The following is a 14,279-nucleotide window of genomic DNA, read 5'->3' as shown; positions in this document are numbered from 1 at the left end:
AGATATTGGAACAAGTTTATGAGTCCACAGCTGTAGTCAAAAACTACATTATTTATACCACAAACAACAGAATTAACATTGATGAAATTGAATGGTTAATTAACATTTCTATAATGTACAAACATCAGGGTATATATATATTGATGAAATTAAGACATCAAAGCCAAGCTGAAACTTCACTTTGAACAAATCAAATAAATAGCCACTTAACCTGGGCCTGGGGGCTCTAATTTGAACAACTGCACAATTCTAAGTTCTAAAAGAATAACATGTACAATACAATACTACAAGAAATTAGTACCAACCGTCACAAAAAATTCCACGTGCCGTTTCGGTATCCGTGGTTGTCTGGAATATCTATCCCTCTGCTGGTTTGTCTATTCTAACTTTAACATGCCCTAGTGCCCTACCTTCCTTCCTAGAATATAAAAATAAAAAAAAAAATCAAACAAATTTTGGAAGGTAGTGGGTGAATTTGGTTCTGTTCCTCTGCTATCTAACTTTTGGCGCCTTCTGTATAACTAAAGATTAGGCCACGGGAGATGTGACTGAAGTGGGACTCATTGTACGGTCTGAGCGTGCAGCTGGCCGTGACTGAGAAGAAGAATTCATCCAAGCCAGCCATCTGGAAACAAGGCTGAGCTGTCGCTGTTGTCGTTGATGATGGTGGAGATGGCTCTGAATCTGACGGTCATTATTATCATTACTGCTCGCTCTGTTCGAAAACCTGCTCAATCCCGTGATTTCCGACACACTTCTCAAATTAATTACGCTCCTGCCACCATCAATGCCCTCTGCTGCTCGCTCCTGCTCCTCGTTGTTCCCGTTCTGCTGCTTACGTGTCAAAACGGTGTCCTTTCTGATCATTTCCGACCGTAGATGCACAAGATCTGACGGCAGTACGTCGCTCCATCTTTGGTGGAGCCCAACAGTAGCAGTACCCGTACCGGGGGGTGAGGAGATTATGATCCGGTGTTCCAATCTCGTCTTGTCTTGATTCAACAACAGTCCGTCTTTTCTCGGACGGTCAAAGCATCCGACGGACACGGTGGACTCGCTCTTTTTTCGAACCATGGTCCGGCTGTCCAGAGATCTTCGAAACGACGTCGTGGTGGTGTCGTGAGAAGCATTAGGTTGATCGAAGCTCGGTCTCTGTATGAGGATTTGGGTCAAAAAGGCTCCGGAGGCAGAGTGCCGACCCGAGACCCGGCGGAATCTGGCCGGGTCGTTCTCGATGTCCAGAACGACGTCGTGGTGCTGCGGCGGAGGCTGGTTGTAATGCAAGACCTTGGCGTCCTCGATGAGGAGGATGTCTTCCGGGTCGACCCGGTAGCGGCAGAGCGGGCACGTGGAGTGGGCGTCAAGCCACGTGTCGACGCACTCGACGTGGAAGGCGTGCTTGCATTTGGGGAGGAGGCGAAGGACCTCGGTGGGTTCGAACCGGGTCAGGCAGACGGCGCATTCGAGCCCGTCCTTGTGGCCTCGGAGCGACCCGAATCGGAAAATGGGTAAAGACTCGACGACAGCCCGGTCGATGCCGGAGTTTTTTCGGGCGGCGGAAGGGGCGGCGGGTCGGAAGCTGGAGCTTCCGCCGCCGCGCTTGCAGTGCTTGGCGTAGAGGAGGAGGAGGAAGGTGACGGAGAAGAAGGAGGTGAGGACGCCGACGATGATGGCTATGCTGGGACGGAACGATGAGGAATTTGGATTCGAATTCGATTGGAGAGGAGGAGGTGGAGGTTGGGGGGGTGAAGGAGATGGAATGGCGGTGATGGCAATGTCACCGATGGGTGGGTTGACAAGGAGGTCGAGGAAGTCTGCTTCTTCTGCTTCATCGCCAATGGCGTTGGAGGGTGTGAGGAAGAGAGAGAGGAGAAGAAGAAGGAGGGTGGTGGAGGTGGTGGGCTTGAGAAGGCCCATTTTCCAGAGGCAGAAGAAGAAGACTGAGAGGTGGGGATGGAGGGTGAGAGAGAGTTTGTAGTTTTTGAGGCGCAAAATGAGGGGCTTCGTCGGATTCTTGTCCAAACATACAAACAAAACCAGACAAAGGCATCTATCTTTCTATTTTAACTATATTATTAATTTATTATCAAAATTATTGATACGCTCATTCAATCATTTAAATGTATTCATCATATTTTGAACATCAAAGAATATGATATGTTGTCTTATTTTTTTTATTTTTTATTTTTAATTTAGACTCTTCCTAAATCTCATTTACTTGTACAATGTTATTAGATATCCCAAACTTGGGACTCATTTATTTATACAAACATATTATTGACACATAATTATTTCTGATGCAAATTTTGATACAGTACGCATTCTTAGTATCAATCTTATTTCTAATACGTGTATTCCTACCATGAATCTAATAAGCTTAATTTGTGTCATTGTCTTAGTTTTATTTCGATACGAAAGTTATTGTCTTAAATTTGATATGTTTTAAGAAATGACTAAAGATGTCCTAAGGAACGACTTGAGAAACACTAAGATATGACTTGGGAAATGTCAAAACATTATTTGGAATGTCACTAGATACAATTTAAAATGTATCAAGGGTATAAATTTTTAAAATCACTCGAGTTACAAACTGAAATTTTCAACGAACAACTTAGAATACCCTAAGGAACGACTTGAGAAACTCTAAGGTATGACTTGAGAAATGTCAAAATATGACTTGAAATGTCACTAGGTACAATTTGAAATGCATCAAGGGTATAAACATTTAAAATCCGTTGAGTTACGAACTGAAATTTTCAATGAACAACTTGGTATGCCTTAAAGAACAAATTCAGATGCCCTTTTGAACGACTTGAGAAACTCTAAGGTATGACTTTGGAAGCGTCAAAACATGACTTAGGATATCACTGAGTACAATTTGAAATGCAACAAGGGTATAAAACATTTACAATCTCTAGAGTTACGAACTGAAATTTTCAACGAACGACTTAGGATGCCCTAAGAAACGACTTCATATGTCCTAAAGAACGACTTAAGAAACTTTATTGTATGACTTGGGAAACATCAGAACATGACTTGGAATGTCACTGAGGACAATTTGAAATTCACTACGAGTATAAACATTTAAAATACATCGAGCTACAAACTGAAATTTTCATCGAACGACTTGAGATGCCTTAAGGAACGACTAGAGGTGCCCTAAGGAATAACCCTAAAAAATTTAAGTTATGACTTTTAAAGCATTAAAACAAAAATTGAATTTGAGGGTAGATGAATGATTTTATGGCTATTTCAATTAGGTTACCCCAACAACTATTAAGAATTCGCCTTTAGTATAATGGTTGTGTGTACAAAACATAGAAGGGTGAAAAATTATATCCTTATTTAAAAATAAAAATTTGTATTAATAGAAATGAACTCGATCGGTAACATTTAAAAGTTAGAAAAATGAATGTATACATAGAACAACTATTCAGAAAAAATTCTCACATGCAAAATGATTAACAAATTTGAGCCTAGAAGGCTAGAAAGATTGTATTATTAAACCATTATTTTGAATTATTGCTTCTTAATATGTTGGACAACTTGCAAAAAAAAAAAGTATGTTAGACAAAGACATTAGAGAAAGAAAAAGAAATGCAAAAGCTGCTATAGTTCCATAGATACCACCTCAGACAATAACGAAACAACATCAGCACTAAGCACACGTACAGAGAGAGAGAGAGAGAGAGAGAGAGAGAGAGAGAGAGAGAGAGAGAGAGAGAGTTGATTTGGATGGGATTTTATGATCTATACATACCTGAAGGCATTCAATCAATCAACGATTTCAGAAAAATATAAAAGGAAATTAAGAGTTGTTAGTAACAGAACACGTGACGCATGTACCAAACAAGAAACAGGCCACAAGGTCGGTCCCCCAATCTACACTGTTTTTAGCCAACACCGGACTAGACTGGTGTCTGTGTCTTTTGCTTGCTTGCTGCTATGGATTTTGTGGTCTTTTATTGTGTACAAATGTAACAAATCAGTCCAATCCCGAACCAGCCACCATTACTTTCTTTCTTCTTCTCTGGGATTGATTGTACAGTCTATACAATGTACCACGTTGCTACTCAAAAGCTGTCTCTGCTCAGCTGCGATGCTGCAACACTACAAGTCCACACTCTACAACGACATTTCAATATCCCCAATATAAAAATAATAATTTAATACTACTAAAAGATGAATGTTTTCCAATGACTAGAATTAATTAAAATTTAACAAAGCTATAAGCAAATTGAGTGTTAATTCAAGAATTGAGTACTCCATAAAAATGTGTTAATTTTTACTAGAAATTGATTCTAGGATTTAAAGACTGTGTCGGACACAAATATAGGAATCATAAGAATGAGGGGTAGATCCATGACATTCTATTTTTTACACAAATTTTTAATGGGGCTTACTTCATATAGGATTTCAACGATCCGAATCGTTTATTTTTTAAGTCTCCATTAAAATATTATCCTTATAAAAAATTAGATAAATCATAAATCATTTACCTATAAAGATTAAATGGTCAATAAAACAAACACTTGAAATGTTGCCCATTTAATCTTATATAGTAAGTGTTTTCCGATTTACTTAATTTTGGCAAGGATGATCCCTTAATGGAGACTTAGACAATTCGAATTTTTGAAATCTTATATATAATATGCCTATTGAAAACTTGTGTCAAATATAAGATGTCATAGATCTTTCTCCAAGAATGAGAAGCCTTCTTATCTTCCATCGTCGATGGAACTAGAAGAGAACCCACTTAAGGTCGATGAATGATATATATGATGCAACTATATCAATAAAAATTGCATGCATAAATCTTGAGTTCATTATTGCCCTAATTTTTGACATTAGGAACCGGCCCATCCGCATTGAATATCGCACCACTTGCCTCATTGTAGGCCTATCCTTTGGTTTACAATGAGAGCAAAATGGACAACTTCCAGTTATTTGTAAGGGTGGGCACGGTACGGGATGGACCCCATACCGATCCTAATATCGAAATATGAAGGCATGTTTACCTAAGGGGAATGAGAATGATTCTCATTTTTGTGTTTACTAACATTTGAGAATCATTCTCATTCTCATTCTCATTCTTGTGTTTACTTAACAGTTGGGAATGAGAATGATTTTCATTCCCTTGTTTACTAAACTTGGAGGGGAAATGGAATGCATGTGGGGTCCACCAAAATCAGGAATGAGATTCGTGATTTTGGGGGAATGGAATTCCTTGGGGGGGTCCGGCATGAGAGAGGGGGAATCATAATGAAATTTTCGTGTCCAAAATGCCCCCACATTATTTATGAAAAACCAAAAATATCCTTTATTTTATCATTTAAAATGAATATTTATTTAAATATTCATATTTTTGAATATTTATCATTTAAAATGAATATTTAAATAAATATTCATTTTTTTGAATATTTATCATTTAAAAAATTGTGATTAATAAATATAATGAATTAAAAAAATTGTGAATATTAAATAGTTGATAGAAATAAATTGTAAAAAGTATTAAAATTGTAAATATAAATAGTTAGCAAATGATTAATAAATAAAAATATTAAAATTGTGAATATTAATAAATACAAATATTAAAATTGTGATTAATAAATATAATGGATTAATAAATAGTTGAAAGAAATATAAATAGTAGTACAATGAATATTTATCATTTAAAAAATTGTGATTAATAAATAGCATCTAAAAAATATAATGGATCGATGTTGTATAAGGGCATTTTAGTAATCAAACTCATTTTTATTATGATTCCTATTAGTTAGTAAATATGTGAAATCAACTTTATTTTCATTCTCATTCCTAACAGTTAGTAAACATGTTAATGAGAATTGCTGATTCCGATTCATGTTCATTCTGATTCCTATTCATTCTGATTCATTATGATTCATTCTCATTCCGATTCCTGTTTATTCTGATTTCTATTCATTATGATTCCGCTTATTCTGATTCATGCTCATTTCGATTCTCGCTCATTCCGATTCCAGTTTAGTAAACATGCCCTGAGTTCAGTACGGTACTAGACGAGATCGGTATGAGTTCGGTACGTACCATTTCGGGATGGGCTCTTTTATAAAATAATTAAAAAAAAGATTTGGAATCAGATTTGGAGGAGGTGGCGGCCGGGCGGAGGAAAAAGAGGATGGGAGGGAGAGGGGATGATGATGGAGAGGGAGTGGATGATTGCTTGGAATTTGGAGGATGAGTTTGATGAGAAGGTTGAGGTTGAGGTTGAGGCTCCGGTGGTGGTGGCAGTAGTCGTGGAACTGATGGTGTCTTGATCTGGGTTGGTGGTGGAGTCTTCTGGGACCGAGAGACTGTTTGTGCGCCATACCCGTGGCTCACTCTCTCCCTTTGTGTCTTTCTTTCTCTTTCTTTTTTTCGTATACCGCCCCACATTGGTTGATGAGAGAGAGAGAGATTTTGACATGGGTGAGCTTTATTACAGAGTAGCAGAGCAAAGCAGCATCCATGGCTTCCTAGTTGGGGTTTGTCCCACAGTAGGAGTTGGAGGAGGTTCTTGCCGAAGATGAGGGAAAAGGAAGATAGTATGTCGCGGGCAGAAAGAGGAAAAGAGGAAAAAGAAAGAAAAAGGGGGGGCGCTGAAAGATGAAAGGGATGAGATATAAAATAATACAAAATAAATTAAATAAATTATAATCGGTACTGTACGGAATCAATTGGGATTGAAATGTTGATACCGTTACCATCCCATTGTATCCGGTACGGTATAGGATGATCCAAAAAATAAAAAAACAAAACGAGACGAAACCGATTTGGGGGGTTATTCTGGGATTAATGCCCACCCCTAGTTTTTTGAGATGAATTTTTTTTTTTTTTTTACAAACCTATAAATTAGGAAATTATAATTAAATAAATAAACTATTACCAACATTTTCCTATTCTAGTCAACTGCATGCAGAAACATAAAAACATATAAATAACTAAGCTTTATATGACTATTGTTCAATTCATAGAATCATATTGAACTATCGTATGGAACTCCAAACCATTGGTAGGGTTTCAGAAAAATAGAAAATATCAGAAGTCCACAATGAGGAAAACAAGGAGAGCTTGAAAACAAATAAAATAGCATCCCATATCTTTTTCATAACTAGAAGCGCATTATACCTTTTCTTTAGAACTTAACATGAACAATTCGATCGATTTCAAAGCAATATGACAATTCATGCTCTTCTCAACATCAAGTTCAAATACAATCATGTCACATGTAATGAACAATAGCCAAAGTATCATAACAAGCTCATCATTCGAATCACAAGAAGGCAGCAAGCACACACACAAGCATTCATCACATCAAGCTTGTTTCATCCAATCAAACATGCACATCCAATTTATACTTATATATATATATGGAAACCATAATTTTTGGGCAAGCACTACTCCCCCTACCTAATGTAGATGCTTTCCACCCAAACTAAGAGTATCCTCCAACTTTAGAACCCTAGAGAAAATACAAGGTAACCAAAATCACAACCAAGCTTCTCAAGGACAATTTAAAAGATAACAGAGCATTTTTTTGTGTGGAAATTAAGTAGAAATTCCAGAAAAATTCCCTTATTCCCAAACCTAATTTAAAACTCTCCTAAGAGGTATTAGTTGTGTCACAAAAATAGTCCTTGGTGCAAAGTTTCACAAAAATGAGTCAAAACCTTTGGGAAAATCAAAACAGTGAAACTGCCAGATGGTGTAATGTTGTACGCCACTCAATTTGTGAATTCTTTAAAATTTTCCTCATGGAGTTTGGCCATGATCGAGGTTGGTTCTACAAGGAAATAGATACACTAGAAAACAAGGGGTAGAAACATGCATGGGATTCAAAAACCATTTACGAGTATTAGTATAAGGAAGAGTTAGGAAAAGTGAATGCATGCTAACTGCCAGGTACATGGCTAGTCACAGTAGAGCACATTCCCAAATTTTTATAAAATTCTTTTTTAAAACATTTGACTTCAATGTTTTACAGGGTAAACGTAGCTAGACGTACATGTTAGGGCTCATTTACAAAAATTCTCAGATGTATTGAAGCTATGGATACGTCCAGGTAATTAAATCCCTCACTCATGCCCCAAGTTTAATTAGATTTCACAATCTTCAATTCTCAACAGCAGGGCTTGAGTAAGAAATTCATCAAAATTTCACCCTAGCTTTGATTTGTCTGGTTTTTGGCTTAAAATACTCATGTTCAAGTCTAGTTTTAAGCAAAGTAATCTAAAAGCATATTAAGTATCACAACTCATTAAAATACACCCAAAACTAGAAACACTACACTGCTAAGTCTAAACAGACAGTTCCCAATAACAGGGTCAGATTGCAAAATTCATTAAAATTTCAATTTAGCTTGGACTAAGGTGATTTTTTTTAAAAAATTCTTCTTGACATGTCTAATTTTAGGGAACATAAAGATGGTTTAAAAATTCTTCCCAAATAGTATAGAATTAGAACAATTAAGTTGAAGACGATTTATATTATGTTGGAAAAGATCAGACCATAAGCTAAAGTGAAACTTCAATACTTCATTAAGGTATATATAGAGAAGAGAATGACAGTGTGAGAAGCCAGAGGGAAAGGGAGAGATCGAGGAGAGAGAGGAGATCGAGGAGAGAGAGGAAAAGAGATAGAGGAGAGAGAGAGAGAGAGAGAGAGAGAGAGAGAGAGAAGGAAGGAGAGAGAAAGGGAGATCGGAGGGTTGAATTGCCAGCTACAGGGGCGGTGCCGGCGATCGATGGGGTCAGGATAAGGTCTAGACTTGGAGTGACTGAAGGTGGTGATGGGTAGTTTTATTATTCTGGGATTTAGTAAGGATATTAATTATGGTTATTTGAAAGAGGGGTTAGAATTGTAATTTAATAAATGAGAGAGAGAGGTGTGTAATGAGAGGAAAAAATGTGTGCATATGACAGCCCTCAAAAGTAAAACTATGCTAATTTTCAAAATTTTCCAAGACCACAACTACCCCTTCATCAAAAGTTAAAGCTCATATATGCGACTCCCCAACTCACCCTTACATAGCCGATCATCCCCTCTTTCACTCTCGACTCACACAAGTACACAACCAACCCCCAAAACACAAATCAGATCCAATTCAGCCCAGATACGCTCAAAATTTGAGACCCCACCCCTAATTATCGCAACCACCACCACCCCTCTTACCTGCACATACAGCTTCCTCCGTCGGCCACGCCTCCGCCTCAAGCTCTCAACCCTAATCCTCCCCTCCCCAATGACCGTCTAGCCATTGTCCTCCGCACCTACTTCATGGTCGTCTTGGGCATCGTCTAAGACACCATCGTCGTAGAAATTGGAAAATGACACCAATTTAAGTGTAATTTAAAGTTACAACTCTCATATCCCAATTTTTTTTCCATATTGAATTTACAAAATTTTTGTATTTATGGACCCAAATAAGAAAATTAGAACATGTAATTTAATGAACATAAAATATTATGGCTACACAAACCGTTGAGGGTAGTTCAGATCTGGCCGCCCAAAACGAACTAATGCAGGGAGTTTATTGAAACCATTAAATTCAGAATATGGTAAATTAGCTTCCGGGAAACTCACCATTATTTTAATTAATACATGTTTTCAAATTTAAATCATATGAGCTCAGATGTCTAATTCCCAAAAAAAAAAAAAAAAAAAACTCATATACGGAACGATGGCTGCTCGTGGAAATACATGGGTTTATTACTCGTGCAAATGAACTATTTCTTGGCAACTTGGACAATAAAAAGATCATATGAGATGTCAGTTTCTCTACACTTGTTTTTTCCCCCTTATATGCTTGTTGATAGTAATATAATATTAGAGGGAATTACCAATTTAGTCCACTTATTTGTTCCAAAGTCTCACTTTGGTCCACCCTTTTTTTTTTTGGCCAACTTAGTCCACGAAATATTTAACGTTTGCCAACATGGTCCATTCCGTCAAAATGTCAATAACAGCCGTCAAATTTAGGGGCAAAATGGTGAATTCATATGCTTAATAAGTCAAATATGGTCAAATGGGGTCAATTGGCGTATGTGGGTTGTGGACTCTTCGAGAACCGATAGCAGGCCAACGGTATTGTGGGTTTTTTTTGGATTTGTTCGCGAGATCTGGTTGGAACCTTGGTGAATTCGTGTTGCATTTGAGATCGTTGGGATTTCTGGAGATGGTTATTGAATTTCGGACATCTGGGGAGCATCCCACGTACGGTAAGTGCGCAAATTGGTCTTGTTATGCTTTGGATGTTTGGTAGCTGTTGTTTATTGTTCTTTGTTTGTTTGGTAGCTAGGAAAAAGTGTGGGTGTGGTCCCTGTGTGTTCGATTTGGCAGCTTGTAAAATGCATATGTCTGCCACTTTTAGGGTTTTCCTTTTTCTGTTGTCCTTTTTCTGTTCGATGTGGTCCCAAATAACCTTTTCTCTGTTTTGTTCTCTTTAGTCTGCTGGATGGATGGGAATCTTGAATTTTATACTGTGTTGGGTTTGTTTTTTTAAGTGTTATTGCTTAGTACAGTGGTCGGTGAACATTGAAGGCTGGTACTGGTGTAGGTGGTTTGTCCTAAATGTCCTTTGTTTTTTTCTTTTTGTGGTGTGACTGTATATAGTTTAATAGGATGGTTTGTGATGGTCAATTTTTCTAGTTAATGGGGCTGCCAATTGTGTCAATTTGCCAATGCTGATAGGATATTAGGATGCCAAATGGGTTGGTTAATTAGCATGTGCATCGAGTTTGGTAAGTGGGTAGCTAGTGTATGTATGTAATCCATGTTATATTTGTGTTACTATTAGAACATGTTACACTTAGGTATGGTTTGTGAGGAATATGAATTTTTTAATTGTGTGTAGGGGATCCTGATGGGATTACTCTACAAATTCAGTATGGGGGTACATTTACAAAAGGGGTTTACAAGGGGGGCACTGTGTGCTGGGTTGATGATCTCTCAAGAGACCTTTTATCCCTATTGGACCTCATGAAAATGGGCAAGCAACTTGGGTATGATGTGAACATGGAAAAAGTTGAGCCCAAAAAACTTAGTATATACTATAGGGTTCCTGGAACTAGTGGGCCAAATGGTTTAGTGTATATTAGGTCTGATGCACAGGTTCTCTCATTGGTTAGTGTTGTTCCTCCCAACCAACTTGGACTGTTATATTATGAGGGCCCTATTTGTACCCAAGTTGAGAGTCAGGCTTCACACGTATGGCCATCTTTGGAGGGACCAGAGTATCAGTTGACTATAGATGATGTCGATGATCAAGCTTTACTTAACAATGTGGTTTCTGGTAGTGGTGGTGATGAGGTAAACAGTCAATCAAGGAAGAGGGATCCAAATGATTACACAGACTACAATGAGTATGGTTTCACAGCTGGTGAAGATGGTGAAGATGGTGAAGATGATGAAGATGTTGAAGATGGTGAAGATGATGAAGATGGTGAAGATGGTGAAGATGGTGAAGATGATGAAGTTGGTGAAGATGGTGGAATTGGTGAAGCTGCTGAAGCTGCTGAAGTTGGTGAAGCTGCAGAAGTTGGTGAAGCTGCTGAAGATGACTCATTTGTAGACAGTGATTATGAATACAGTGATAATGAGGATGATAGGGCATATGAGACTAATGTAGATCCTGAGGTTGACCCTGTGGCTGCTACCAATGATGCTGGGGAGATTTCAGATGATGGTGACAAATCAGATGAGCTAGAAAGCTTAAGTGAGGATTCTTCTGATGGTGAAGCTGAATGCTCTCGAAGGAAGAAAAAAAAGAAAGTGCCAAAGTTCAAGCAATTCAATAGGGCCACTGATATGAACAATCCTGTTTTGGAGTTAGGTAAGCAGTTTGCCACTAAAGATGAATGCATGGAGTTCATAAAAGAATGTGGAATTAGAGAAGGCAGGCAATTAAAGTTTGTGAAGAATGACAAGGTTAGATTGAATGCAATTTGTATTGGGACCACAAAATGTCCTTTCCTAGTACGGGCCAACCCTCTATCTTCAAGTTCATCCACATGGGCCATAAAGAAACTAAGGCTGCAACATATGTGCAACAGGAAGGGGAATGTGAAGCAAGCCACTTCAACCTGGCTTGCAGACAGGTTTGCTGCTAAGTTGAGGAACAATCCTGGTTGGTCTCTGGCTGGTTTCCAGAGTGAGGTGAGACAACAATTCAACATAAATGTAACAAAGACTCAAGTTTACAAGGCCAAGAGGAAGGCTGATGTCCTAAATGAAGGCCACTATGATACTCAATATGCTAGGCTAAGAGATTATGCAAATGAGTTGCTGAGAACAAACAGAGGTAGCACTGTCAAGATTAGTACAAACAGAGAAGGTGACAAAGTGCTTTTCCATAGAATGTATATTTGTTTGGATGCATGTAGAGAAGGCTTTTTACAAGGGTGTAGGCCTGTCATTGGGGTTGATGGATGTCACACCAAAGGGCCTTACCCAGGACAGATTCTCACTGCAGTGGGGGTTGATCCAAACAATGGATTGTTTCCAGTTGCATATGCTATAGTGGAGATTGAAAACAAGAACTCATGGGAGTGGTTTTTGGAGCTTCTGATGAAAGACATCAACACTGAGAATGGTCATGGTTATGTAATGATCAGCGACAAACAGAAGGGATTAGTGCCTGCCATAGAGAGGTTAATGCCAAGTGCAGAACATAGGATGTGTGTGAGGCACTTGCATAATAATTTCAAACTCAAATACCCTGGCCTCCAATTGAAGAACCTGTTATGGGCAGCAGCAAGGTCTACTTGTATTCCATGGTGGAAACAAGAGATGGACAAAATGAGGATTGTTGATAATGCAGCCTGGGGGTGGTTGAGTGAGAAGCCTGCAAAAAATTGGTCAAGGTCACACTTTGGGACACATTCCAAATGTGATATACTATTGAACAATCTATGTGAGAGTTTCAACTCTGCCATCCTTGATGCTAGGGACAAGCCTATCCTAACCATGCTAGAGAGGATTAGAATGTGGTTGATGCTGAGAATGGCCAATAGAAGGGCTGCCTGCAGGAGCTGGCATCATTCAGTTGGGCCTAGGATCTTGAAGATAGTGGAGAAGAGAAAGCTAGAAACAGGTGTGCTGATAGTAAGAATGGCAGGGCCAGCCATATATGAGGTGGAGCATATTGGGGGCTATCAGTTCAGTGTTGATATCAGTCAATGGACTTGCAGCTGCAGGAGGTGGGAGTTGAGTGGGATACCTTGTGTACATGCTATTGCATGTGTATTGATGAGAGAGGAAGATGTGCTTGATTATGTTCATGGTTGTTACAAGAAAGATGCTTACCTCAAGGCATATGACCCCATGATTTTTCCAATGGCTTCAATGGATATGTGGGAAACAGGTGATGATGATAAAATTCTACCACCAAAATGCCTTAAGCAGCCTGGTAGGCCCAAGAAAAAAAGGACAGATGGCCCAGGTGAAGTTCCAGCTGCAAACCCTATCCCAAACCCCAATCCATTAGAAGTGGCCCCACCTCAAGTATTGAGAAGACATTGGGTAACTATCAGATGCAGCAAGTGTGGAGCTGAGGGCCACAATGTGAAAACTTGTAAAAGGGTCGTAGGCAATCAGGTATTTATGCTTCTCTTTATACATGCTGAATTTTCATACACTTATTTCATTTGTATTTGAGTCATAATTCTGGTTTGGCAGAATGTGCAAGGTGAAAGGAGTATGACATCCCCTCAAGTTCAAACTCAACAAGATGCACCAACCTCAGTTACTCGAAGTGCAAACATGGTACAATGCAAATCCTTTATGTGATGTTCTTGTTATGTTATTGTGTTGGGACTCAACCAGTATCATTAATTCAATGTGATGGACAGGTAATAAGGAAGGTGACCAGAGGTAGAGCTAGAGGTATGGTAATAGGGGGAGGGAGTGGGAGAGGTGTAGTAACCACTGAGCCTTCAAATTCAACTGCAGCAAGGAGAGGCAGAGGCAGAGGCAGAGGCAGAGGCAGAGCTAAGGCAAGCAATGTGACCAGAGGAAGAGGAAGAAGTGGGAGTTGATGCTAAGGCAGAGCTAAGGCAACCGTTGGAGTAGAAATAGGGTTACTAGATTTTTTTGCTTCTTGTTGTGTTTTGATTGACCAAGGTATTTAAGCTCTGTGTTTGTAAAAATGTGGTTCTTTTGAACATTTCTGGACAATTTTTGGGCTGGCAGGTTTAATGCAAATTGGAATGCAGTTTGGTTGCCAAATTATGGCTGGCAGGTTTTATGCAAATTGAAATGCAGTT

General features: G+C 38.8%; 1 protein-coding gene and 1 pseudogene across 1 annotated transcript; one reads left to right on the top strand and one right to left on the bottom strand.

Annotated features, from left to right (window-relative positions):
• Positions 1-528: 528 nt before the first annotated feature.
• ATL43 (RING/U-box superfamily protein) lies at positions 529-2,322 on the bottom strand. The gene is made up of 2 exons (XM_086231093.1): positions 2,319-2,322; positions 529-1,823 (listed from the first exon to the last, which is right to left on the bottom strand). The coding sequence occupies exons 1-2, from the start codon at positions 2,320-2,322 to the stop codon at positions 529-531; spliced, it is 1,299 nt and encodes a 432-aa protein (XP_086087219.1).
• Positions 2,323-12,505: 10,183 nt separating this feature from the next.
• LOC147293601 (uncharacterized) lies at positions 12,506-14,051 on the top strand (annotated as a pseudogene).
• The last annotated feature ends 228 nt before the right edge of the window (positions 14,052-14,279 follow it).

This window comes from Dryas octopetala, chromosome 2 (assembly GCF_963921425.1).
Source record: "Dryas octopetala chromosome 2, drDryOcto1.1, whole genome shotgun sequence".
In the NCBI taxonomy this organism is placed as follows: domain Eukaryota; kingdom Viridiplantae; phylum Streptophyta; class Magnoliopsida; order Rosales; family Rosaceae; genus Dryas; species Dryas octopetala.
The sequence above is the reverse complement of the archived record's forward strand: the minus strand, read 5'-3'. Positions and strand labels throughout refer to the sequence as shown.